Source organism: Lithobates pipiens, unplaced genomic scaffold (assembly GCF_037356315.1).
Source record: "Lithobates pipiens isolate NorthernLeopardFrog02 unplaced genomic scaffold, aLitPip1_a1.2 Scaffold_8, whole genome shotgun sequence".
Classification (NCBI taxonomy): Eukaryota; Metazoa; Chordata; class Amphibia; order Anura; family Ranidae; genus Lithobates; species Lithobates pipiens.
This window is the reverse complement of record NW_027507903.1, coordinates 67,533,443-67,559,833: the sequence shown is the minus strand read 5'-3', so window position 1 is coordinate 67,559,833 and position 26,391 is coordinate 67,533,443. Positions and strand designations below refer to the sequence as shown.

Here is a 26,391-nt window from a genome sequence, read left to right as displayed (position 1 = left end):
GCCCAGGTGCATTACAGTTTGATTAGTCTTTACAGAGTAAAGGAAATAATATTACGGAGAATACATGGATTTTTCCAAGAGCAAAATGGCTGGCAGGATGTTGAGCAACTCTGATTAGGACACTGCTTTGTTTTTGGCATGGATTAAATGTATAAATATGTTTACATTTCAACAGAGGTTCCATTGTGCCTCCCAAATGTTAAATATTTAAATCACACAAATGCAGTTTATGATACTTTGGCTGCATTATAGACATTCAACTGTAAATTATTTAACCATTTACGCATGGTTAATTAAAGACTTCACAAAAGGTGGGGGATCTGCGTGAATGTTACGGGCTGTGCTCAACGGTGCATTAAAATGGACATCAAACTGCAGTTAAATACGGTCTGCTTTCTTTCAGTAACTAACTCAGATAAACTGGAGCTCTTGCTTAAACCCAACAAGTGCAAGCTTCTATAAACTGGGAAGAGAAGGGCTTTTATATGTCTTTATTATCTGTTCTTTCAGCAGTAAAAGCCTTATTTAAATAGCATTCACTTCACAGGGTTCATGAAAAAGCCTTGCCACACAAGACCAAAAGAGAATTTTCATTCTTCTAGGAGTAGTCTTGTAAACATTTTCTTTGACCTATAACTGCACAAAAAGCACAAGAAGAGCCCCGTACTACTGTTTTCAGGATCAATGTGTTTGTAGAGTGCATTTTTTTTGTATAATCCAGATTTTATTATGATTTTTCAGAAAAAAAAAAAACAATATGAACCACAGCCCAGCAGGGAAAAAAGGCCCTGCAATATATATGAAAAATACAAACAAAAAGTTTACATAGTGCCCAAATTACAGTCAACATATAACAAGCAATTCCAATGACCATAGGCAGTATTAGAAGAGTTGCATGGCTGACAAGCATTCATGACATTGCGTGTAAGTGTACAAAGGTAATGTCTGTAATAGGAAGCATGAAATAGCAATCATTTAACTAGTACACAGGAATTGCCTGCAAACCTCAGGCAAGAGTGAAAAAAGCCACCCTGTACATCAAGCCTTACCAGGACAAATTGCAGGTGCGAGTGGAACCTCCAACGGAGGTGTACGAGGAGAGCCCCACAACCAAAGCAGAGGGCCTGGCTACTCATCAATAGATCAAGGGCCTCTAAAGCCCCATACACACTATCAGTTTTTCTGCTGAGTTTTTCCTTCAGGTTTACCAAAACCATGTAGTGCAAGGACCTGCCTGATTGCATACAAATTGAAACTCCTAAGGTTTGACCTCATATTATATGGTTTTGAAAAATCTGAAGGAAAAACTCAGCAGAAAAACTGATAGTGTGTACAGGGCTTTACCGAATGAAAGGAAACCAGAAAAAAAAGGAAAGTAACAAAAGAAAATATATATACAGGCATACCCCACTTTTAAGTACACAATGAGGTTTATTTACTAAAGCTGAAAAGTGCAAAACCAGGCTCCCTTCTGCATAGAAACCAATGAGCTGCCAGGTTTTATTACCAAAGTTTAATTGAACAAGCTGGGGTTAGAAGCTCATCGGTTTCTATGAAGAAGGGAGCCTGATTTTGCACTTTTCAGCTTTAGTAAATAAACCCCATTGTGTGTGTGTGTGTACTTAAAAGTAGGGTATGCCTGTATAGCCAATTTATCAGGTTCACACTAGGAAACCTAGATAGTGCAACCTAGATATCTCTCTCTTTAGCGTTTACAGGACAAAAAGGGTATTGCTGTGGGGGTCCTGGTGGGTCTACTGCCCGCATATCCCGAAACATTGTGGGTGACAGCCCTGTCGTGTGAGAACAGAAAAGTCAGCGCTGTAAAGTAAATACACAACCATACCTAGTGGGCCCCCTGTATCAAGTAGGGCTAAGTAAGGTGTCAATCTCCAGGGATTGTAGAGTCCTTCTTTTTAGAAGCAGGTCTAGTGGCTTCAGTGTAGTAAGTGGTTGTTGTTAGAGCAACAACCCATATCATTTCTTTGTTTGATTAAAGTAAAAATCTTATTCAGAATCCTTTGGCAGCTTTTTCTTGATGATGGCCACTTCTATTTCCTATTAATCAATGCTTTACTAATTTTTCACAGGCTGTACACTCCCGTGTAGCCCGCATATGTAAAAATGACCTAGGAGGATCACAGAGAGTCCTGGAGAAACACTGGACATCATTTGTAAAGGCAAGACTCAACTGCTCTGTTCCAGGGGATTCTTTCTTCTACTTTGATGTTCTACAGTCTATAACTGACATAATAGAAATCAATGGAATTCCCACTGTTGTCGGAGTGTTTACTACACAGCTTAATAGGTAAAGAGAAGCATAATCTGACATCAAACGGAGACCTTCACTTTCGTCTTTGCTTTACAATTGCTTCTATTCTATTGTGAACACCAAAATTATTATTTTCTCTCCTTTTCTGCTGTTTAGTATACCAGGGTCAGCAGTTTGCGCTTTTACGATGGATGACATTGAGAAGGCATTCAGAGCAAGATTTAAAGAACAAAAGACTCCAGACTCTGTTTGGACAGCTGTACCTGAAGACAAAGTACCAAAACCAAGGTATGGGGATTGCTTTAAAAAACAAAAAACAAAAAAAACATAAACTTAAATACAGGCGTGTTCCATTTAGTGAATTAATGAAGCATTGGCTTTTAAAGTCATGACGAATTGTGGTGAAGGTTTTATTGAGGCCGTATTTTCTCTTTGTTTTAGGCCTGGTTGCTGTGCAAGACATGGCTTTGCTGAAGGTTATAGGTCTTCCACTGAATTTCCAGATGAAACTCTGGCTTTTATCAAGTCCCATCCCTTGATGGACTCTGCAGTCCCTTCTATCAGCGAAGAGCCTTGGTTCACAAAAACTCGTGTCAGGTATGATATCCAACATCAACTTCATTCTGGATAGCATGCAATGTTTTTAAATACTGAAGAGCATGAACGATGACCACAATCTGACAATGGCTTGTGCTTATTTATCAAAAAGCCCATTGTTAGACATACTACAGACTTTTCCCCTACAGACAATATGCATTACTTGAGCAAATTAATGTTTAGATAGTATGTTTAACTAATATACAGTATATGGACACATTACATTTCAGTGCATTGAAAAGCTCAATACTGGGTAAGTATGTTAAAATTAAAATGGCATACCAAGCTATTGAGACTCACAAGGGTTGACTTACTAAAGGCAAGTAGGCTGCTGACTTTGCAAGGCAAAGCTCTGCTGATGTCTATCCTCCAATCATATACAAGCAAACTTTTTTTTTTTCCTTTGCACTTCACTGGGTATTTTTTTTGCAAAGTGAAGCTTTACCACATTCAACAAGTTCTGGGGAAAATTCCCTTGCAAAGTTAACAGCTTATATTACTTTATTAAATTAATCCCACAATGTACTTATTTGTAAAGTGCAGTTGTTGTAGATCTGAGAGGGATATGCAAGGAAAATAAAAAACACAATTTTTGCTTGCAGATGATTGGATGATCAGCAGAGCTTTCCCCCAATTTCAGATCTTCCTCTTAGATCTACAGCGATTGCACTTCCAAGTGCACTTGTAGTGCACAGTGGATTTGCCTTTAGTAAATCAATCCCAATGTGTATTATATTACATTTCCATTGTCACACGTATATCACTAATAAGGGGTATAACCAGATAAAGGGTTCAGTTGGTTCGTCTTCTTTTTAAAAGTAAAGCTAGCCATACAATGTCTATTAAATCTACCATACAATATCCATTATCCATGTCTACTAACAATCATGTATCGCAATGATTTGCACAATGGAAATTTAATATGTATAACCAGCTTTACTTTAAAGTGTATGTAAATCTTAACAATGCCTTTCTCTTTTTGGCTCCCTTTTGATCTACTAAATATACCATTGAAAATGTTTTGGTATATCTGTTTAAAAAATACTGGCTGTGTTTGACAGATATCTTGATGATTTGCTGATAGCTTCCTGGCTGTGCCCAAGGAGGTGAGGAGAAAGATGAGGGGAGGTCCGTGTTCTTTGTAATCTATTCAAAATAAACAGGGCTGCCCAATGTAGGATTTAAGCCGGGTACACAATACAGTTGTTTTTTTTGTGCAACCCCACGGGTTGCACAAAAAAAATGTCAGCTCCGGTCGGGACCTGCTATATTAACCATGCAAAGTTAGTCCAACGATCTCCCCCGCTTAGCTGTTGTGTTATGACAGGGGAGCCATTGGCTGAGAGCGCTGATCAGGAGTCAGTCGGCAGCTGGTTTTCCAGCATGCACGTCTGACAGAAACCAGCCAGACTGACATATGCAGAGGCAGAATGTTGGCCGGTATTCTTTGTACTGGCAAATGTCTCCCGACATTCTGCCCGTGTGGGGGCAGAATGCAATACAAGCTATTATGCGGGGCTCTTTTTTTAAGTGTAGACCTTAGTGGCAGCCTGGCTCTAAATTGCAGGGGTGATCACCTCCCATAAGAGACTGTCCTTTAAAATGTCTGCTGAAGCACTGTTGAACATAAGGTTGAACTTAACCACTGCTTCCCGGCAAAGTAAGCCCACGCTGTAGCCATCATTTGGCTATAGCACAGGCGTGAAGTGGTTAAAGCCCAGTGTCTCTAATCAACAAGTTTGTGAACCACACAACTGACATTTCACAGGCCCCTGGCTTTCAGTCTGAGCACATCTGACAAAGCTGGGTCAAAATTAATAATATTTCTGTTATTTAAAAAAAAAAAAGTTATTGTATTATTTCAACAAAATGTTGCTCAGAAAAAGAAAAACAATCCTCATTACTTCCGAAAAGGTTGCTATCAGCCCCTGGCTAAAGATAATTATACAAGAGTGGCTTTATGACTGTATATGTGAATGCGCAAAGGCCATATCGCTGCATGGTTATCATATAACTTAACTAGTTGGGATTTTTCGTTTGTACATTTTTAGACCTAGATCATGTATGCATCTAACAATGGTAAATGATTTAAAATATGCATACTCTGGAAGATTGAAAACAGAGATGGGTAGAGAACATTTTCCTACCTTTTCTGAAAGAACACCCTTAACTTTGCATTATATTAGCATATTTAAGTCAAAAGAACAGGTTTTCTTCACAGCCAAGCTCTGTCAGTGTTCATTACCTGCCTTCCCCAACACCTAATTAGCCTGGTCAGAAGGGAGCTCACAGACCTAGTGATCGGCTAAATCTGGTGGGTATTTCACTGAGCTCTAGGGATCAAACAGGGTGGCGGTGAAGCTAATTAGCAGAAATAGTTGGGTTCAGCTACTAAACCGAACTGTTATTTCACTATGAATGGAAAAATCACTGACTCCCTTTAAACTATCAGATTCCCCTGTGTATAGATACAGAAAGCCCACTGGTAATGTGTGTGGGCACAGTCCACACCCAAAATTTCTTATGTATTTTAATACATATATACTGTAATCACAAGTCATGAAAATCCACTGTATTAGCATCCTTTGTCACAAAAGTATGAAAAAAATTGATTTAAACATTCTCTTCTATTTATTTCAGGTACAGATTAACAGCTGTTGCAGTTGACCATCTCGCTGGCCCCTACCTTAACTACACAGTTATATTTGTGGGCTCAGAAGCTGGGATTGTTCTAAAGATCTTGGCCAAGACTAATCCATTTTCTCTGAATGACAGTGTATTACTGGAAGAAATTGATGCTTACAACCGTGCAAAGTAAGCATTACCTTGTACAAAACAAATGTATTGATTGCACTTGCAAGTCGCTCTCCTATACAAATGCACACTTCTTTTGCCAATTGGAAAATTGTGCTTTTAACATAAAAATGCTTATTAAACATAAACCTGGAATAGTAAAGATAATAAGCTGAAATTGTAAGTACTCATTAGATCCAAAAATGATTTATGATTAGTTGCTATGACTTACCAGCAACCCGTTTTTCTCTTTCTTGTTCTTAGAGCAATATGGGAGAATGGGAGACAAGTTTAGGGCTTTAAGTTTTTACACACAAGGTCCAATTATTATTTTTAGTTTTAGTTTTTTTTTTTTCTTTACATGCACATTTGAACCTAAGGTTGTGTATACAAATGAATGACTTCAATCATTTCATTCCTATCCATATTACTTCTACAGATGTTATGGAGGCAATGACGAAGACCGAAAGGTCTTGTCCCTGCAAATGGATAAAGACCACCATGCCATATTTGTAGCTTTTTCAGGATGCATTGTTCGTCTGCCTCTAAGCCGATGTGAGCGATATGGCTCATGCAAAAAGTATGTATGGTTATTGTATTTTAATTTGAGCGGTTGCAAGTTGATCAAAATAAAGCATAAATGTGCCTGACAAATGCTTTCTCGTTAATCTACAGGTCTTGCATCAGTTCAAGGGATCCTTATTGCGGTTGGCTAAACCATGAAACCTGTGGCAGAGTCAAGCCTGGCATGTTGTAAGTGTAATCACCCTCTAACTGCTAAATGTGCTGATAGATTTCAGTTTACTAGAGGTTCTAAACCGTTTTATTAGGAGTATGCATTTCTTCTTTCTATCAGTATGACTTCAGTGAGAATAAAATAATTTTTGTTTAGTGACAGAAATTACTGTGTATTTTATTTGGTATTTCAAACGTAATACTTAGGAGACAGAAAACATTAATCCTTTTGAGAATTGTAATATCTGCTTTGAATCCAGTTGGGAGGTGAAGTATTGCTCCTCTGGAGAATCCTATTAATTATCACGGAACAATTCTCCTGTACAAACAAGCATAAATTGGCTTTCTATGTATACACAATACATTTTGTCTTGTTAGAACTTGCTGTTCAGATGTATTTTTTTTTTGTTATACGTGTAAAACAGAGCTTTGCTTGCTCTGGTAGTATTCTGCAGTAAATCTAATGTGTGTTTTTTTTCATTACACAGTTTTGGTTATGAGCAGGATGTGGAACATGGTAACACGGCACAGCTTGGAGACTGCCATGGTAAGAACCAGGCCTTTACTAATCTCATTAGAGTCTTTTAATTTGTGCTTTGTAGAGTAGAATACAGCGTGCACTCATAATGCGCATACCACCTTTCAATCTTAACTTATTTTTTTTCATGGGCTTAGCTGCCTTGCAGTTGATGAAAACACGATGTGAAATGTGTTTTTTTTTCTTTGTATATTATTTTTGGGCTATGTGCAACTGCCTCAGGACATACCAAAAAAGAAATTAAAAATACATTTTTTTTTTTTTTTGCTTTTTTTTTTTTGTCAAACTTATGTAACATTTTTGTTTCCTTTAATTTCGTCTTACTGATGACCTGTTCCTTTAATTTTAGAAAAATTGTCTACTACAACTACACCAGATTACAAAATATTTGGCGATCCAACATCTGGTTAGTTTTATTAATTTTATCTAAAATTAACTGCCTTTTCTTTTGGTTCAGCATTTTCTGCTCTTATGCCCGACCCTACCCTACCCTTCCTCCCTTCCTTTTGCAGTTGGCATCATTTTTGTGCTTCAACTTCATGCACTCACTAATTGCAAGGATGGATATCTGTCCTTTTTGTTTGTATTTTTTTGAAGATAATTAATTCACCTATGTGTGGTCGCATGTTACCCAGTTGCCCGTTATTGATGGATACGTCAAATCTTTTACTAAAAGTCTAATTAGTATGTGACATTTCCACAGCATGAAAGCCAGCCAGCTTTCATTATGGCTCTTCATACATTTGTCAGAATGTGTTTTTCATCTATTGGTTATAGATGATGGTCACATGATTCATTCTACATCTTTATATTTGACTGCACTTTTATTAAAATGTATTACTCAGCGTTATGTCTTGTTCTAGTTATGTAAAATGTAACCGATTAAAGTCTAAGAGTATATGTCAAAGTCTCAATGTTTACATTAAAGCATACTCCAATAATTTCCACTTTTAGGAAGAAGGGAAAATATCTAATGGTGGGAGCCATAAGACCCCGATTGGTCAGTGTTACTCTGGGGCCGGTAGAACATTCATAGTTGTTTAGTTCTCATTGATACAAGGAACAATGGTTAATTCCTGTCTCCGAATTCTGCAGTAGATGTGTCTTCCTTCTTCTAAGCCAAAACCTCTGGCTGCCTTCATATGTTACAGCTTACCCACAACAGTGTCCAATCAGATGATAGATGATAGGCAGACTTCCCCTACATCAAATATACTGCAGTTGATGTAGGTTACAATTACCTTAACAAATCTTCCACATAGTCTGCTTTTTTGCTGAAAGTGGAAAACCCATTTATTCCTTATGCAACGTAACATTCAAATAGATCGATATTTAGAGGTATGTTTCAGAATAGAATTTAATAAACATTTGTTTGCTACTACAGACATTGATGTTCCTACCACTTCTGTAACCACAATGACAAGTAGTCCAGTCATTCTCCCTAAAGTGATTGGTTCCTGGAAACCCAGAATGACTGGTGCTCGGAAATTTGTCCAAGAAGATGACCCAAACTCATCTGATTATACTGATACATTAACAGGTGTCCCAAATGGTAAGGCCTTCAAGGGGAATGTTAAAGACTGAGTGGAGACTTGCCCGCCTACAGATTACATTTATCTATGTACATGGCCGTATTCTATTTGCTTTGCTGGCTTTTATAACAACCTAAAAATATCACTTAGATGGGTTGGTCATGATGCCATCTTATTATATGTTTAAAACATGGACACTGTACAGTGATGAATGTAAATGCTGTAAGGATTGCATGGTAGGTCTACACCCAGAAATGGCAGTGTATCTTTATTTTTCTTTTAGTTTCTTTTATGTTGAATGCATTTGTCAATGCATTTGTTATTTTTTTGTGTTTCTTAATATTACATGTCATTATTTTTTTGGTATTTTGTTTTATTACATGTCATTATTATTATTATTTGCTATTTTGTTTTACTGAGTAACATCACATAGCTATTGAGTTGATGACATCCTGAAATATATGTACCATATCTAAAGGATTCTTCTTTAAAATAGATGATGATTTTCTAAAACTTCAGAATTAGCCCACATTAGGAGTTTTCACTCTTCCGTCATTGTGGCATCTTATTTTTTATATTAAATCCAAAGGAACTACAGATGGCCATGTCATTGTACCAAAAAACTGTCCCAATATGTGAAGTTAATTGATTTAAAACTTACATCAACAGCTTAAAAAGCAGTCTGGTAACTGGAAGAGACTTACTTAATTTAAAATAATTTCCCAGCTCTGCAAATAAGTTCCTTGCACAGTTCCTTAAATATTCTTGTTTCAAAAGGCAGCAAGGATGTATTTTTCAAATTCAATACAGCACAGATTATGGGAACCTATTGCTTTTAATGGTTGACATCCCTTTAGAAAAGCAATGCTCAAGCCACAGGCTGATATGAACCAATTTTCTATCCATTTTTAAATATAATCTTTCTTGCAATTATTGGGGCATTACATTTGACTAGCCACCCATAATTTAAGCTATTTGAGGTGCACATAAGGTTAAGTCAAAGGGAAGAATACATTCTGGAAAATTTTAATTGGTAAAAAAACATTGAGTGTGGGATTTCCCACTTTACATACTCAACACAAAATAGGTTTAGTTTAGATATGCATCGCTTTTATACTTCACTTAATTATTTTCAGTGCCTTGCTTAAGTTGTCTGTCTTTTAAATTACAGACTATTTGCATTGTCTGTTTTTTGTTTTGTTTTTTCCTTTGTTTACTTTTTAATGAGTTCATTCTTCAGTTGTAATTTATGTGTGCATGTTTTGTTTTTCCTTTCTACACTGCCAGCAAATCTTGATAACCCGGAGCATTTCTTGCTAAATGTTCAAAGGCCTTCCCACTAACAGAATCCAGCTTTCTCTGTGGTTCTAGTACTAATTCTTTGCCTAAACATTATAATAGCAAAATCAAGGTATTGCACTCAGGTTGGAGCTGTTCTAACCAGTTGGATTTAACATATTTGCAGGATTTATCTTCAGTTTTTCTTTGTATGAGCAATTTAACTTCTTGTATGTCTGTGGTTGCTGACTTACCTTTCTGATAGTGACAAGCAATTAACACCAACGTTCCCTTCAAAGCCAGCTGTTTAAAGCATATTGTATTCATTTATGGTTATGTAGCAGTTTATAAATCACTCTCGGTGTATAATGTACAAATGTATGTGTTTCTCAAATATTTCTTTACTGGTGTGCTAATACTACGTTCTTTCTTTATACAAGTTAGTTACTCTAGAATATATTACTGACAAAACAATGGTCTTGCCAAATTCTGATTGATATTATCGAAGCAGTATGGCAGAAAATATGGTTGAATATTATACCTGCATGTGTATGTATTATTGTATGAACCAGCACAATATTTGATACAATTCCACACAATTAGCAGTTCTGGGAAACAGAGGCAGTCTAAAATGTTAGTTTTTGCCTACACAGGTTACCACTGAATACCTTTTCCCAGCAGCTGTTACATATTCCTTAACCACTCCCAGTCACCCCGGGAAGGTCTTCTTTGGTAACTTGAGGTCCAATGCTTAAATTGGCATCTTGGCCTTCCTCTAAATTTCCAGGAATGCACTGGAGCCATGGCCTGAGGTGAGTTCTGTGAAAAATACACTTGACCGATATTATTTTCTATAATATATAAATACAGTAGAAGTGGTCACAAAAAAATATTAATGTAGGTAAATTTCTAATACATTCATAATTTTGCATGTTGTACCATTTTTTTGTTAAGCGCCTCAAAGAAAGAACACATTTATTTTTACCTTCTGACTTCCATCAGAATTATTATGTGATTGTGCAGTGCTTTTTCTGACCTTGACTCTGTGTAATCGTATCACAGCTGTAAAAATCTTATTAGCATAAATAAACATGGCTCTGAGCACAGGTTTCCTAACACAGGAAAGTAGAACAAATTACAATCCAAACTGGCCAGAAATTTGCGTGTAAAAGGCTCTGTCCAAGCACAATTTGTAACGTAAAATTATAGCATTTCTTAAAATACCTTTGCATATTTTGCCTTATTTTGTGTTCTGCCATGGAATACAAACGATATGCATAGGAATTCCAACCAAGTAAACTTTAAACTCCCTCTTATACTATATTGCAGTAAACACCCTATACTTATCACAAGCTGTAATTGCCCATATGTATGTTGTCGCTGTCACTTAATTTTATTTTTACGTTCATCATTTATCCTCTCCAAGTTGTTTTCCATCCTGACTGACACAAGGTTTAATAGAAGGGAGACTGTGAACAGAATGCAAATGATCCTTTTTAGATAAACACGTTTAATGAGCTGTCACTATTTTGAAGACCCCTGACTTATTGTGAGTTGCAAAGATATGTCTTGAAAATTGGCATTTTTTTTATTTTTACAGGTGTAAGGTGGGAAGTACACTCGGGAGAATCAAATCAAATGGTGCATATGAATGTTCTGATCACTTGCGTCCTGGCCGCATTTGTTCTTGGAGCTTTCATTGCTGGAGTTATTGTCTACTGCCACCGGGAAATGTTTGCACGAAAAAACAGAAAAATACATAAGGATGCTGAGTCTGCCCAATCCTGTACTGACTCCAGTGGAAGCTTTGCCAAACTTAATGGTTTGTTTGACAGCCCTGTTAAGGAATACCAACAAAGCATCGATTCACCTAAACATTATACTAATATACTTACTAGTAGAAAGGAACTTCCACCCAGTGGTGAAACCAAGGTAATAATGATGGATGTTCAAGGACAGCCACCTGAACTAGCTGCACTTCCAACACCTGAATCTACACCAGTGCTTCAGCAAAAGAACTTACAGCCCATCAAAAACCAGTGGGAAAAAGCTCAAAATAATTTAAATATTTCACGTAAAGAAACCCCTCTTAAAAGTCCACAGTTTTTTCCTTCAAGCCCTCCCCCTCACTCTCCTCTTGCTCATGGACAAATCCCAAGTGCAGTTGTTCTTCCAAATGCCACCCATGATTACAATACTTCTTTTTCTAATTCCAATGCACACAAATCAGACAAAAAGCTTCATAACCTTGAGCATTCTTTGGTTAAACAGCCAAGCAAAAGGGATCGACGTTCTGTGGATTCCAGAAATACGCTGAACGACTTTCTAAAACATCTGAATGAATCTGCAGGGAATCCCAAAGCTATGATGGCAGATATACAAGTAGCTCACCAGAATACCCACCAGACTCCACATCAGACACTGATGCTTGACACTATGGGAAACATGTCTGAAATTCCACCTAAAGTTCCAAATAGGGAGGCATCCTTGTACTCCCCCTCTTCAACTCTTCCACGAAATAGCCCAACAAAACGGGTGGATGTGCCTTCTACCCCAAATGGACAAATGTCATCTTTAGAATCACAAAGAAGTTACCATAAAAACTCTTCCCAGAGGCATTCAATATCAGCTATGCCCAAAACTATGAACTCACCAAATGGTGTCTTGATTTCCAGACAACCTAGTGTTAATAGAGGCGGATATATGCCTCCAAGTCCTAATCCAAGGATGGACTACATGCAAGGAACACCTGTTATAGTTCATCAACAGACTTCCTTATCACGACAAAGCAGCTATACAGGACATGGAACTCTCCCTCGTATGGGAATAAAGAGGACAACTTCCATAAAGCCTGACGTGCCACCAAAACCCTCATTTGCCCCACATACTACAACAGTTAGACATCTAAATAAATATAGCTACTGATACCCATCATCTTGTTTAAAATGTGTATGGTTATAACACTTTGTGTTGTAAAAGAACCTTTAAGGCAGAGAGAAGCTTGCTTGCCGAACCAGTCCCCACATGACAGACCAAAGAAATGGTCTTTAGTTTGGTAACAATAGGTTTTGCCAAGACATGGGAACTGTAAACTATGCTTGTAATGAACAAAACAGAGGAAAGTGCTGGTCATTTTGCTTCTTTTGTTTGGAGATACAGTAAGTGGACATGTAGCACAGTTGGGGCTACCTTGCAATTACAAAAACCTGATACAGTACTAAGAATTTAAATATACTTGAAACAAAAAAAAACGGGCTTTCATTTAAAACTGCCACTGTGTGTAGTCATCCCATTAAATGTGAACATATTAATATGTATGCATTCACCTTGTCTCTCGCACAAGAGTCAAAAAAGTGTCTCGGTTAAAGGTTGCAATTTTAGTTATTGTACCTTTATATTATATGAAGTCCAATACATATCATCGGTCATCTGTAGCATTTCTGTATTCTCTTGACATGTATGTGTTTAGTATGCGTGTGTGTTTGTCTCTCATACACACATACATGTGCACGTAAGGATTCTCATTGCAATTTCTTTGCTGTGCAACTGTTTACAATGAGCATGACTGGACAAACAGTTAATTTCTTTCCACTAGTATTCTGGGAGATCAGCTGAAGGTTAACATCTGTATCTCCCCTGCCTTCCAGATAATTGACTTGGCTGAACAAGGTACCTCGTGCAAGAATGTAAAGATTTCTCAGAACTGTTATGCTGCTATTAAAAATATTGTGTAATTCACTGGACATGCTGGGGAGAATCTACATTTATGTATATTCATGCTTGTTTCCTCTTGGCATCAGTTAGTAGCTTGGTGTACCTAGCCATGGTGAATTGAATCCCATTGATTAAAGCTGGTGTTGAAGGAAACTCACAATGGCTAGTGTACTGGCAAATATTTTTTGCACCTGGCTTCCATCAATGAAAATGCAGGCCTCCTTAAATGGAACTACTAGTTGTATAGCAGGACATAAGATGTTGGGTCTAAAGAGATTGCAAGGGACCTTGTAAAAGAATTTGCGCTTACTTTTGGTCTTAAAGCCACAAGTGGACAGTTTGTTACAAGAAAGTTAATATATCATTAAAAGATATAAGAATTGTTAACAGATCACAATGAAAATTACATAAGATTTGCCCTGACCTGGATTTGAAGTGGCTTTAAATGCTGAAGACCTTTGGTAGAGCTTATATATAAACTACATAAAATCTGTGATTTCTATAGTGTCACAATGCTCCTATAGTTATTTGCCCTCTTATATCCATGTGTCAAAATTTCAATGGGCAGGCTAAATACAGTGCCTTGAAAAATATTTATACCCCTTGAAATTGTCAACATTTTTGTCATGTTAAAACCAAAAACGTAAATGTATTTTATTGGGATTTTATGTGATAGACCAACACAAAGTGGTACATAATTATGAAGTGGAAGGAAAATGATAAATGGTTTTCAAAAGCTTTTACAAATAAATATGTGAAAAGTGTGGTGTGTGCATTTGTATCCAACCCCCCCCCCCCCCAAGTCAATGATTTGTAGAACCATCTTTTGCTTCAATTACAGCTGCAAGTTATTTGGGGATGTCTCTACCAGCTTTGCACATCTAGAGAGTGACATGTTTGCCCATTCTTTGAAAAATAGCTCAAGCTCTGCCAGATTTGATGGAGGGCATCTGTAAACAACAATTTTCAATTCTTGCCACAGATTCTCAATTGGATTTAGGTCTGGACTTTGAGTGGGCCTTTCTAACACATGGATATGCTTTGATCTAAATCATTCCATTGTAGCTCTGGCTATATGTTTTGAGTCATTGTCCTGCTGGAAGGTGAACCTCTGCCCCAGTCTCAAGTCTTTTGCAGACTCCTATAGATTTTCTTCTAAGATTGCCCCCTGTTTGGCTCTATTCATCTTTTTATCAACTCTGACTAGCTTCCCTGTCCTTGCTAAAGAAAAGCATCTCCACAACATGCTGCCACCACCATGTTTCACGGTGGGGATGGTGTGTTCAGGGTGATGTGCAGTGTTAGTTTTCCACCACACAAAGCATTTTTCTTTTAGACCAAAAAGTTTAATTTTGGTCTCAAGTGACCAAAGCACCTTCTTCCACATTTGCTGTGTCCCCCACATGGCTTCTCGCAAACTGCAAATTAGACTTCTTATGACTTTCTTCAACATGGGCTTTCTTCTTGCCACTGTTCCATAAAGATCTAAATAGCAAGAAATGTCGGCAACTCGATTGCTTCTTCTAAATTTTTATTGAGCACTAACAGGAGTGCGAAATCTAAAGTGCGAACGTGTTTCAGCTGGAGTCTTCCTCATAGCATGCTACTGTTTGTTCACTAAGGTTCTCTAACAAACCTCTCAAGGCTTCACAGAATAGCTGTATTTATACTGAGATTAAATTACACACTGGGGGAATCTATTTACTAATTAGGTGACTTCTAATGACAGTTGGTTCCACTAGATTTTAGTTAGGGGTATCAGAGTAAAGGGGGCTGAATACAAATGCACGCCACAATTTTCACATATTTATTTATAAAACAAATTGAAACCCATTTATCATTTTCCTTCCACTTCACAACTATGTGCCACTTTGTGTTAGTCTATCACATAAAATCCCAATAAAATACGTTTACGCTTTTGGTTGTAACATGACAAAATTAGGACATTTTCAAGGGGTATGAATACTTTTTCAAGGCACTGTATATTAATTTATTTTGATACAAAACTTATTTAGTTACAACTTACAAAGCAAAGTTTTATATTGTGACACTGATATATAAAGAACATACAAAGAATAAAGAACATTTTGGTTTTAGTAAGTTTGTCATAATTTAGCTCCCAGAGGGGTGATATTTTCCAGATAAGGCCAGCCAGTGTTTGGACAAGTAAGGGGGTGGGGGGGGGTTGTTATTGGGCTCCATTTTATTTTACACAATAGTTCCACTAATTTTTTTAAGATGTGACCTGCACTAATAGTTCTATTAAAGTAGTACTTTTTTCTTGGATCACAATTATTATTTTTTTATGTGTATGTATGTCACAAGTTGTTTTAAAATGGCAGAAGTGATAACAATAATAATTCAGTACATGGTCTACATTTTTAAAATGATGTTCTTAGCCATAGATTAGCTCAGATTTCTCCCTGTTAAGATTGATGTGGCCACCAAACTTTATGGGTCGTGTATTCAGCCATTTAAGAAGCCTTCTGAGTTCTACCTGGCTTGTGCTGTGCTAAACGCAATGTAAAGCATAAGAATAAGACATGTCCTTCTATAGATGGTTTGCAGTGTTCTCAGCAAAACAACCAAGTGTTTGTTCAATGAACTCTATAAAAAGTGGATGTGGGATGCTCAGCCATCCCATGTAGATAGAGCTTGGACATTTTCTTAAGTGGTTGCCAACATGCCCTAAAACACATAAGTTCATGAGACATCACCTGGTAAGAGTCACAAATCTATATGCAAGAGCTGACATTTTTATGTTTGCTGTCTATTCAAGTGTGCAGTCTATTAGAAACATTAACATAAATGGGTTTATTATATAAGGCAAAGCGCAAAATGCAGTAACCTGAAGCAATCAAAATGACTTTTTATCCAGGCTGACTACTGTAACGTGAAATCTAATTGGTTGCTCTAGATTGCTGTATTTTGCACATTATCAGTGCTCTTTGCACTGCTTTAGTGAATAAGCCTGAAACTGTGCCTGAAGTATATACTCCATACCTTATTTGTTTGTTTGCATTTCTAATACACTTATGTATGTCTTAGAATGCTTCTTAAAGCCATTTCTTGTACATCAGCTTGCATTAGGGCAACCTAAATGTCTGGGATCTTGAAAGCAGTCCCATAAAAATTTAGGTTTTAATGGGAACAACATGAAACCTATATGACAGAGTGCCTGTAAAATCTGAAAAAAGAAAAGTTACTTACATGGGTAGATTTTAAAATAAAATTGTCTGAACCATAATGTTCACATGACCTTTGTCAATGCAGAGGTCATTTGTGCAGATCTAAAGCATTGTGGTATTGACACCATCTGCCTTGCCTATCAACATCTGCATTTCTGTGGCCTCGCAATGCTCGGAAGAGTTTCCTGCACCTGTTTACATCAAAAGCATAGGTGCATGTGTAGCCTTGGAGGATCGTCACAGAACAGTCATCAAACAGCAGGAAGAAAATGCAGGCCTCGTGACAATTAACAAATATAGTGTCGCGGTTTCCCAAGAGGGGTCCTCAAAGAAGGCCACAAGGACAGCTACTAACCTCCTTAGCCCTTGTACACATGGTTGGAGATTCCGACAACCAAATCCGTCGGAGTAATTCCGACGGATTAATTCCGGAAGGGGTCCGGAAGTAATGTTGCATACACACGGTCGGACTAAGTTGTCGGAAACTCCAATTGTACATAATGTGATGACGTTATTTCATTACGACGGGACTACGTTCAGGCTAGTAGCTAATAGCTTTGGTCTAGGAATTTGATCTGAGCATGCATGTCCGATCGGAGCATTTTGTCGGAAAATTTTACCGGCAAGTTGGAAAAGTTGGTCTGTCGGATATTCCGACGGTAACAGTCCGATGGAGACCACACACAGTTGGAATATCCGACAAAATGGTCCGATAGGACACATTCCGTTGGAATCTCCGACCGTGTGTACAAGGGCTAAGAGATTATTGTTTGGTAATCTCTAGTTGTAGATTTATTGCAATCACCTGGTTCACTTTGTTTAATACAGGGCCAGGGAATTGGCCTGCTTAAATGCCTCTTGATGCTGTGTTGGCTCTGTGCACTTAATAGATGTATTAGGGACACTAAAGCATTTAGAGCCTTTAAACGGCAATGCAGCCTTTAAGATGCAATTTAAGGTGTGATGGGGAGAAACCTAATAACTGGGTTACATAAAAAGATTATAAACGTGCAAATCAGTCACACTGCCCAGAACAACATAGGAAGCTTAAAAGTAGTGCAATTAAAACACATATATTACATGTATGAGTGATTTCTTTGGTCATGCAGGTAATGACTATATTTTGTAAATAGGAGTGTGAGGGTACCTGAATCTGTGCATTTTGTGCCTTATTCATAAAAAAGCATTAATATAGTATGTCAAGTGTGTTCAATATAGCACACCTTATCTTGAGAGTCATAAATATCTAGATTTAGCCCTATTGGCAACTACATAGGAGGAAAAACACGGCCTTAGAACACAGGTTGTGGTTGGAACACTACTTATGACACAATTTCTGTTCTGGGATAGTAAGTAACACAATTTGAAATTTCTGAAGATTTCTAAGCTAATGCAGCACCTGCTAGAACTGTGCAATGTGTTTACAAGTACCTCTCTGTCACTGATGTTTAACACATATATCTTTTTTTTTTTTTACTCGAAAGATGTACTTAAACCATGTTTATCAAGAATAACGTAGACTGTTTTTCGAAGCAGAGGTTGCATTTGTTTTAGTGTTATTCAAAAGGAACCTTCAGTTAAATTTGTGTCTAACTAGATTATATTTTATACAGAGAAGGGAAATAAAATTCATTATTTCACTATTATTATTTTTTTTTAAAACAGTCTATATAAAAAAAAAATACATAAAAATATGTTGAACTGTATCTCTTGTGGCCAAAGCTGAGAACTCTAATTTTTAGATTTGGGGCAATATTTTAATTTAATGACTACCAGTTATGCAATCTATGTCAACGTTGTCATTTGGGATTTTTTTTTTTTAAAGTGAAAATGCTGATGTGTTTTCATGTGTAAGATTGTGGTGTGAGCACTAGAGCCTGAAGAAGCCAAACCACAAACTCTGTTAACTTGGATAACATTGTACTGCCTTGTAGATCGTAATGTGAGTTCTATCAGTATTTATGTTGATGTTTCTAACATTCAATTTAGGCGAAAAAAATAAATAATTTAATAAAAGTGCTTTATCCATTTGTGCAAAGGTTAAATCAGATTGTATCTTTTTTATATTCGTCCAGCATATAAAAGTAACCATTGAAATAAGTTGCTCTATCCTGTTCTTTAGAGTACTTTAACGTGTAGATATCTTGTAAAGTTGTATTGTGAATGTGTAAATAATTCTGTACTTTTGGGTTTTTAACACCGCATGAAAAGTTAAAATAAAATACCGAAATAAAGGAATAATTTTGAATCTCACTTTATCCTTGCATACGGTTGGAACAGTAAAAAAAAAAGAAGAAACCTCAGCTTTACTAATGCAGGACAAAGCAACAGGATCAGTTTAATATCCCCCTCTCCAGAAGCCTAGTGTAGTGTAGGGAAGAATCTGACAACTGCAGGCCAGTGAGTTTAACATCTGAAGTAGTAAAATAAATAGAATCATTGTATTCTGCTACATACTTTTGGTAAAATCCCACAAAGCGTATATTGATTGGTTTGTGCAAAAGTTATAGCATCTACAAATTATGGGGGTTATTTACTAAAGGAAAATCCACTTTGCACTTCAAGTGCACTTGGAAGTAAAGTCGCTGTAGATCCAAGGGGGTCATGCAAGGAAAATAAAAAACAGCATTTTAGCTTGCACATGATTGGATGATAAAATCAGCAGAGCTTCCACTCATTTCAGATCTACCCCTCAGATTTAGAGCGACTGCACTTCCAAGTGTACTTTCAAGTGCACTTGCAGTGCAAAGTGGATTTCCCTTTCGGCATATTTTTTATGGATTTTTATTTTTTACTAGTAATGGCGGTGATCAGCAACTTATAGCGGTTCTACGACATTGCGGCAGACAAATTGGACACTAAGTGACACTTTTTTGGGGACATAAATACAGTGATTAATGCTAAACAATATGCACTGTAACTGTACTAATGACACTGGCAGGGTAGGGGTAAACATCAGGGGCAATCAAAGAATTAAAGAGTGTTGGTGGCATGCCCCCCAGACCAGAAAGATCAAAATCACAAACAGGTATGTGATTTCACACAGAGAGGACAACCCGCTGCAGTAAATGTACGTGGGGCGCTCCAGAAGCGGTTAAAATGGTAGTAAAGTCCCCTGGACACTTCTACCTACAGGTAAGCCTTTACAGTGAGGGGAAAAAAGTATTTGATCTACTGGCTGATTTTTTAGGTTTGCCCACCGACAAAAAAATGATCCATCTATAAATTTAATGGTAAGTTTATTTTAAGAGTGAGAGACAGACAACAACATAAATATCCAGAAAAATGCATTTAAAAAAGTTATAAATTGATTTGCATTTTAAAGTGAACTAAGTATTTGACTCCTTCACAAAACATGACTTAGTACTTGGTGGCAAAACCCTTGTTGGCAATCACAGAGGTCAGATGTTTCTTTTAGTTGGCCACCAGGTTTGCACACATCTCAGGAGTGATTTTGTCCCACTCCTCTTTGCAGATCTTTTCCAAATCAATAAGGTTTTGAGGCTGACGGTAACTTGAACCTTCAGCTCCCTCCACATATTTTCTATGGGATTACGGTTTGAAGACTGGCTAGGCCAATCTGGGACCTTCTTAAGCCACTCCTTAGCCATGTGTTTTGCATCATTGTCATGCTGGAAGACCCAATCCATGACCCATTTTCAATGCCCTGGCTGAAGCAAGGAGGTTCTTACCCAAGATTTGACGGTACATGGCCCCGTCCATGGTCCCTTTGATGCAGTGAAGCTATCCTGTCCCCTTAGCAGAAAAAAACCCCCCAAAGCATAATGTTCCCACCTCCATGTTTGTTGGTGTGGATGGTGTTCATGAGGTCATAGGCAGCATTCATCCTGCTCCAAACACGGTGAGTTAAGTTGAGGCCAAAGAGCTTGATTTTGGTCTCATCTGACCACAACACTTTCACCCAGTTCTCCTCTGAATCATTCAGATGTTCATTAGCAAACTTCAGACGGGCCTGTACATGTGCTTTCTTGAGCAGGGGGGCCTTTCAGGCATTGCAGGATTTCAGTACTTCCCGGTGTAGTGTGTTACCATATGTTTTCTTGGTGACTATGGTCCCAGCTGCCTTGAGATCATTGACAAGATTCTCCTGTGTAGTTCTGGTCTGATTCCTCACTGTTCTCATTATCATTGAAGCTCCACGAGGTGAGATCTTGCATGGAGCCTATTTTCCCATTTGCAAAAAATCACACCAACTGTCAACCTCTCACCAAGCTGCTTGGCAATGGCCTTGTAGCCCTTTCCAGCCTTGTGTAGGTCTACAATCTTGTCCCTGACATCCTTGGATAGCTCTTTGGTCTTGGCCATGGTGGAGAAATTGAAATCTGATTGCTTCTGTGAACAGGTGTCTTTTATACAGGTAACAAGCTGAGAGTGCTCCTAATCTCAGATCGCTAACTATATAGAAGACACCTGAGAGCCAGAAATCTTGCTGCTTGATAGGGGATCAAATACTTATTTCACTCATTAAAATGCAAATTAATTTAGAACTTTTTTGAAATGCGATTTTCTGGATATTTTTGTTGTTATTCTGTCTCTCACTGTTAAAATAAACCTACCATTAAAATTTATAGACCGATCATTTTGTTGTCAGTGTGCAAACGTACAAAATCAGCAGGGGATACTTTTTTCCCTCATTGTAATAAAGCTTACCTGTGGGCACAAGAAATATCTCCTAAATGTGCACCGTTTAGGAGATATTGAGTCACTGCAGCCAGAAACATCACCGGCGCATGCGCTCTGAAGGAGCGGTATACCCGCGCTGTAAACAGCGACTCCCGTGCACATGTGTGGGAGTGACATAATTGCGGCTTGGCCACTCAAAGGACCGGAGTCTGTGAACCCAGAAGGAAGACCGGGTGAAGTTGGAAGCTCTGTCAGAGGTAACAGCTTGCCTCTGGAGGGCTTTGTTTCAAGGTAAGTCTTTCATAATGTGCTAATATGCATTGAATACTAGCCCATTATGGCTTTACCTTGCAGGGAGATTTTTTTTTGTCAACTTTACTTCCGCTTTAAAAGAAGGATCAATAATTCAAAGCAGCGTGGCTTTATTGAAGGGAGATCAAATCAAATTAATCTGGCTATATCACAAATGTTTTGGACCAGGGTGGTGCTTTCAGAAAAGCATTTGATAGGTTTTCACATAATGATCCCATAAATAATTGATACAAGCTAAGACTTAAACTTGGATGGTTCAGTCTATTTGAAAGTGAGCAGCCACTATTGTTGTACCACAAGGGCTCTGTACTACATTCTATTATACTTGATCTGTAATTTTATATTTAAGCTGTAAATGATTAACAAGTCTTGGTCAGTAAGGTAGGTCTTTTTGCTGATGACACAAAGGTGTACAATGGGGTTTATATATCTGGAGGTGTTTGTAACATGGAATAATGATCTAACCGCTCCTCTAAATGCAAAATAATGCATCGCGAGAAAATGAATCCTCTTATTGAGTACATTGTCGTAGTGGGGTAGAGTGTTGGCAAGAATTACAGAGGAAAAAAGTTAGGGGGTACTCATTGTAGACGACTGCAAACGGTGTGACTAGGCAGTTGGGAAAATAAATCACTAGAGGGATTATAGCAATTTAGCATGTACAGACTTGAAGAAAAGGGTGGGGGAGACAATTAAAACCTTAAGGCCCCTTTCACACTAACGTCCCGTTCAGGCCCGCCTGTCAGTTTTTCAGGCGGACCTGAACGGGTGCTCCATAGAGCTCTATGGAGCGTCGGATGTCAGCGGTGACATGTCCGCTGACATCCGACCCGCTCCGATCCGAAAAAGTGTGACGGAGGAAAAAGCTATTTTTCCATCCGTCTGCGGATCGGATCGGGTGACGACGGGCACTGCGGTCCGTCGTCATCCGATCTCCCATAGGGGAGAGCGGCGCTGTGACAGGTCCGTCCCTGCACAGTGTGCGGAGACAGACCTGTCATCTCCCTGCTCAGCGGGGATCGGCGGAGTGATCCCCGCTGAGCAAACGGACATCCACGGGGCGGATCAGAACTGATCCGCCCCGTGTGAAAGGACCCTTATACTTTTCGCTACCAGAACCTTTTTTGCATTTGTTTGCACACATGTTAAAATTCATATTTTAGGCCCAAAAATTACTAAAACAACAATATTATATATTTTTTTGAATACAGAGACCAGGTAGATTAAAGTGGTAGCAAAGTCTCATGGACAATGTAAAATAATGTGCCTCCCAGCAGGTTTAAAGAGGAAGTAAACCCTGATGAGTTTACTTCCTCTTTCATTCCCTGCAAAGGCAAAGCATAATGGACTACTATGCATCGCATAGTAGTCCATTATGTGTCACTTACCTGACACAGGAGCCAGTGAAGTAACCGCTGTCCCCTGTAGTCCGGCGCATCCATCTTCTCGTGGGGTCTCGCAGCTCCGCCGCTGTCATTCGCCGACACACGTGGCAGCTCCGTCGTTGAAAGTGCAGCGCTCAGTGCGCCTGCGCGACGCTGTCTACGTCTCATGCGCCGTAGACAGCGGTGCCTGTCTTCGGGCAAATATAAAGATATTTCTTGGACCTACAGGTAAGGCTTAATCTAGGCTTGCCTGTAGGTAAAAGTGTGTTGTAAGGGTTTACAACCACTTTAAGCCATAATGTACTAGTATGCACCGCATACTAGTACATTATCTCAAACTTACCTACAAACCAATGCGCTGTCAGAGCTCTCCCTGGTGCCCGGCGCTTCCATCTTTACCTGGTCTCCATTCCGGGTGCTTGATTAGCCAGACACTTCTGTTATAAAAACTCTGCCTCTGTCAGCAGATTTGAACAATACTGAGTTTACTAGCACTTTAACAAGGTAGCAGTTGCACTTTTCATATCGTATGATATTACAACTGTTTATCAAACCAATACTATCAATTTAAAAAATATATATTTTAGTGCACTATGGTAATCAAAATTGCCCATACGTAACGTTTTAAACACCTTTACAGCTCATCAATTTTGAAATAACCAAGACTGATGTCCTTAGAGTTTTTGACCTCACTTTGGTGGGCATCACAGTACCTAATATGTGTGGTGCAACCATTGTTTAGGTGTTTCTTAATTTTTATCAAACTTTAATTAAAAATAAAACTTTTCTTTAACTTCAACTTAATTGCTAAAAATTAAAAAGGGACTGACACACGTAGAGGTGATTGTCAACTTTACAAAGTTAGTCAAGAGTAAACCAGTAAGTCAATTTAAATATGGTTGGGACAAACCTAGATCTATGCATGGACAAAAGGTGTACAAAAAAAGGAAGGGAGGGTCTCTGGGGGTTTCTGATGTCGTTTTCTATGTTTCTTTGCAACTTTGAGTTGCAAATCACAGGTTTACTTTAGGGCCATTATAAACCTCCCTACCTGCACAAGATGAGCATTAATCATGTAGTTTAATGTTGCAATTTGTTGGCCTGTATGCACATAATATACAGTAGTTGAGTAAATCTTCACATTTCTGTGTCAGAAGTTTGTGTTCAAACAAGATGCATGTGACATGGCACTGCCAAGACCTCTGTCTATAGTCTGAGAACTGACACATCCTAAAAACATCCTGATACATACAGTATCTTACAATCCCTGAGTTTCTTCATCCCTAGTGTTCTTGATGTGAGAGCTATTCAATATTTAGATCTGACACCATCAAACAGCGCAGCGTAATTAACAAATAGATCACCATGCAGTCTTTTCTCATATTAGCACTCCCACATTTGTGTTGCAGAGGAAATGGCAAGGCATGCTGTGTGATCTAGAATATGAATTTGCCTGTCCCTTTAATGAACAGGAACAAGTGAGCTGTAGAAATACATGGATATAAGGGAATCAATCAGCCATGGCATTATAAACTGCAGCCACAATATTTGCTCCCATCATTACAAGGTAAGCAGGGCTTTTTTCTTCCTCAGAGACAAGGTGCAGGAACTCTTCCCCTCCCTCCTAAGTCACTTCTTGCCTCCGCCCTCTACCCACCCCCGAGCACCATCCCACCTTCCAGTACCAGCCCTTTTGGAGACTACAGAACCAAGTATTTTGTGGTGGTAATTTGTATGGTATCTATTAATGATAACAAGAAAATCAGTAAAATAGATCCTCTGCAGCCATCAACAAAAGACCCACCCCAGCAACAAAAGATCCCCCCAGCAACAACAGATACCCCCAGAAACACTAGACCCACTCCAGCAACAATTGGCTGCCCATTAAAAATACCACCCTAGCAGCAATAGATCCAGCCCAGCAACCATAGACCCCCAGCAACCACAACAGATTTCCCAACAGTCAGCATCAATAGACCCTCCAGCAGCCTGCAACAATAGATCTCTCCCTCAATAATTGCCCCTCCTACAGCAACAATAGACCCTCACACAAAAATAGATTCCTGCCAGAATACCCTAGTACCCATTAACATTACATACATTCAGCGCTAGAGGTGACGAAACTACGTTCCTGCTGGAAAAAAACCCTGATGGTAAGGCAAACAAACGACACATGGAATACAACTACTTGATACCTAGGTAAAGCAACAAAAACATTTGAAAGTATACAATGCCTTTAAAATACATTTTCATATCAATCCACCTTTAGTAACTCAGAATCACAATTTCCCACATACTCTTTCAAAATCCCTCTGTAAAAGGAGGAAGAACTAATTCATGTGGCATTCCTGTCAATGACTACCCACTGAATGTTTTTGCTGTCTTGCTGTTGTGTATAGTGCTTAGGAAACTGTAATATTACAGTGAATATCTAATGGTAATTAGAGGATTGGATTGTAAAATTAGGCTTCATCAAAAGGTGCTATTGCACATAAAAATTTAAAAGAAGCATCCAAACATCTTGCATAAGCTGCCTGCCATTTTATGCTACTGTATAGAATTCTTGGAGGATCCAAACACTATGCTGACTTGGTATAGGCTAAGCAATGGAAGAGGCATTTCTGCTCCAAAATATACATATTTTTGTTAACCTTTGGTAGCATCTTGTCCACAAAAGTATAATTGCCCTATAATACACATTGGAAACAAACAAATTCATTCCTTTTTTGTTCTGGAAACCTCTAAGCCCTTGTGCACATGGTCGGACATTCCGACGGAAAATGTCCAATCGGACCGTGTTGTCGCATAATCCGACCGTGTGTGGGCTACATCGGACTGTTTCCGTTGGAATATCCGACCGAAAAAGTTTTAGAGCTGGAATATAAAAATTTTACGACAACATGATCCGATCGGACTTTGTCCGATCGTTAGTAGAGAATTCTGATCGGACAAAGTGCCATGCATGCTCAGATCAAATTCCTAGACCAAACCTATTGACTACTAGCCTGAACGTATTCCCGTCATAACGAAATAACGCCAACACGTTACGAACGATCGGATATTCCGACAACTTTGTCCGACCGTATGTATGCAACACCAGTTTCGGACAAAATCCGTCAGACAAAATCTGACGGATTTTGTTGTCGGAATGTCCGACCGTGTGTACAAGGGCTAATACAGATAGCATTAGATGCTCACTGCTAATGAGGTCAGGTAGGGCCATACAGAATGGTGGTAATTTCCTTATGGTACTTATTCTCTATAGATGGGTTCCAGCATACGACATTTTTCAGAAAGCGCTAGGAACCTGCAGTTCCAGAGTCCTTTGTGTATAGTGTCTTTATATAGTCCACAAGTGTGTAGGAAATATATTACACCTCCTTTCAAAAAGGTTCATGCATTA

At 38.4% G+C, this 26,391-nt stretch overlaps 1 protein-coding gene and 1 long non-coding RNA gene across 7 annotated transcripts in view; one reads left to right on the top strand and one right to left on the bottom strand.

The window, feature by feature from the left end:
• SEMA6D (semaphorin 6D) overlaps nucleotides 1-18,900 on the top strand; it is a 76,438-nt gene extending 57,538 nt beyond the window's left edge. For 2 of the 6 annotated variants that reach the window (XM_077468450.1, XM_077468449.1), the window contains exons 10-19: nucleotides 2,091-2,308; nucleotides 2,429-2,560; nucleotides 2,714-2,869; nucleotides 5,510-5,683; nucleotides 6,102-6,242; nucleotides 6,338-6,415; nucleotides 6,886-6,944; nucleotides 7,285-7,341; nucleotides 8,320-8,487; nucleotides 11,346-18,900. In XM_077468450.1, coding sequence (XP_077324576.1) covers nucleotides 2,091-2,308; nucleotides 2,429-2,560; nucleotides 2,714-2,869; nucleotides 5,510-5,683; nucleotides 6,102-6,242; nucleotides 6,338-6,415; nucleotides 6,886-6,944; nucleotides 7,285-7,341; nucleotides 8,320-8,487; nucleotides 11,346-12,670 — 2,508 coding nt within the window. In that variant the 3' untranslated portion in view covers nucleotides 12,671-18,900. Of the gene's footprint in view, nucleotides 1-2,090; nucleotides 2,309-2,428; nucleotides 2,561-2,713; nucleotides 2,870-5,509; nucleotides 5,688-6,101; nucleotides 6,243-6,337; nucleotides 6,416-6,885; nucleotides 6,945-7,284; nucleotides 7,342-8,319; nucleotides 8,488-11,345 lie in introns of those variants that run through there. The other 4 variants (XM_077468452.1, XM_077468451.1, XM_077468454.1 and 1 more) reach the window with 4 other exon arrangements.
• LOC143960147 (uncharacterized) overlaps nucleotides 1-26,391 on the bottom strand; it is a 349,230-nt gene that overhangs the window by 20,644 nt on the left and 302,195 nt on the right. The gene's annotated exons all lie outside the window — the stretch shown is intronic.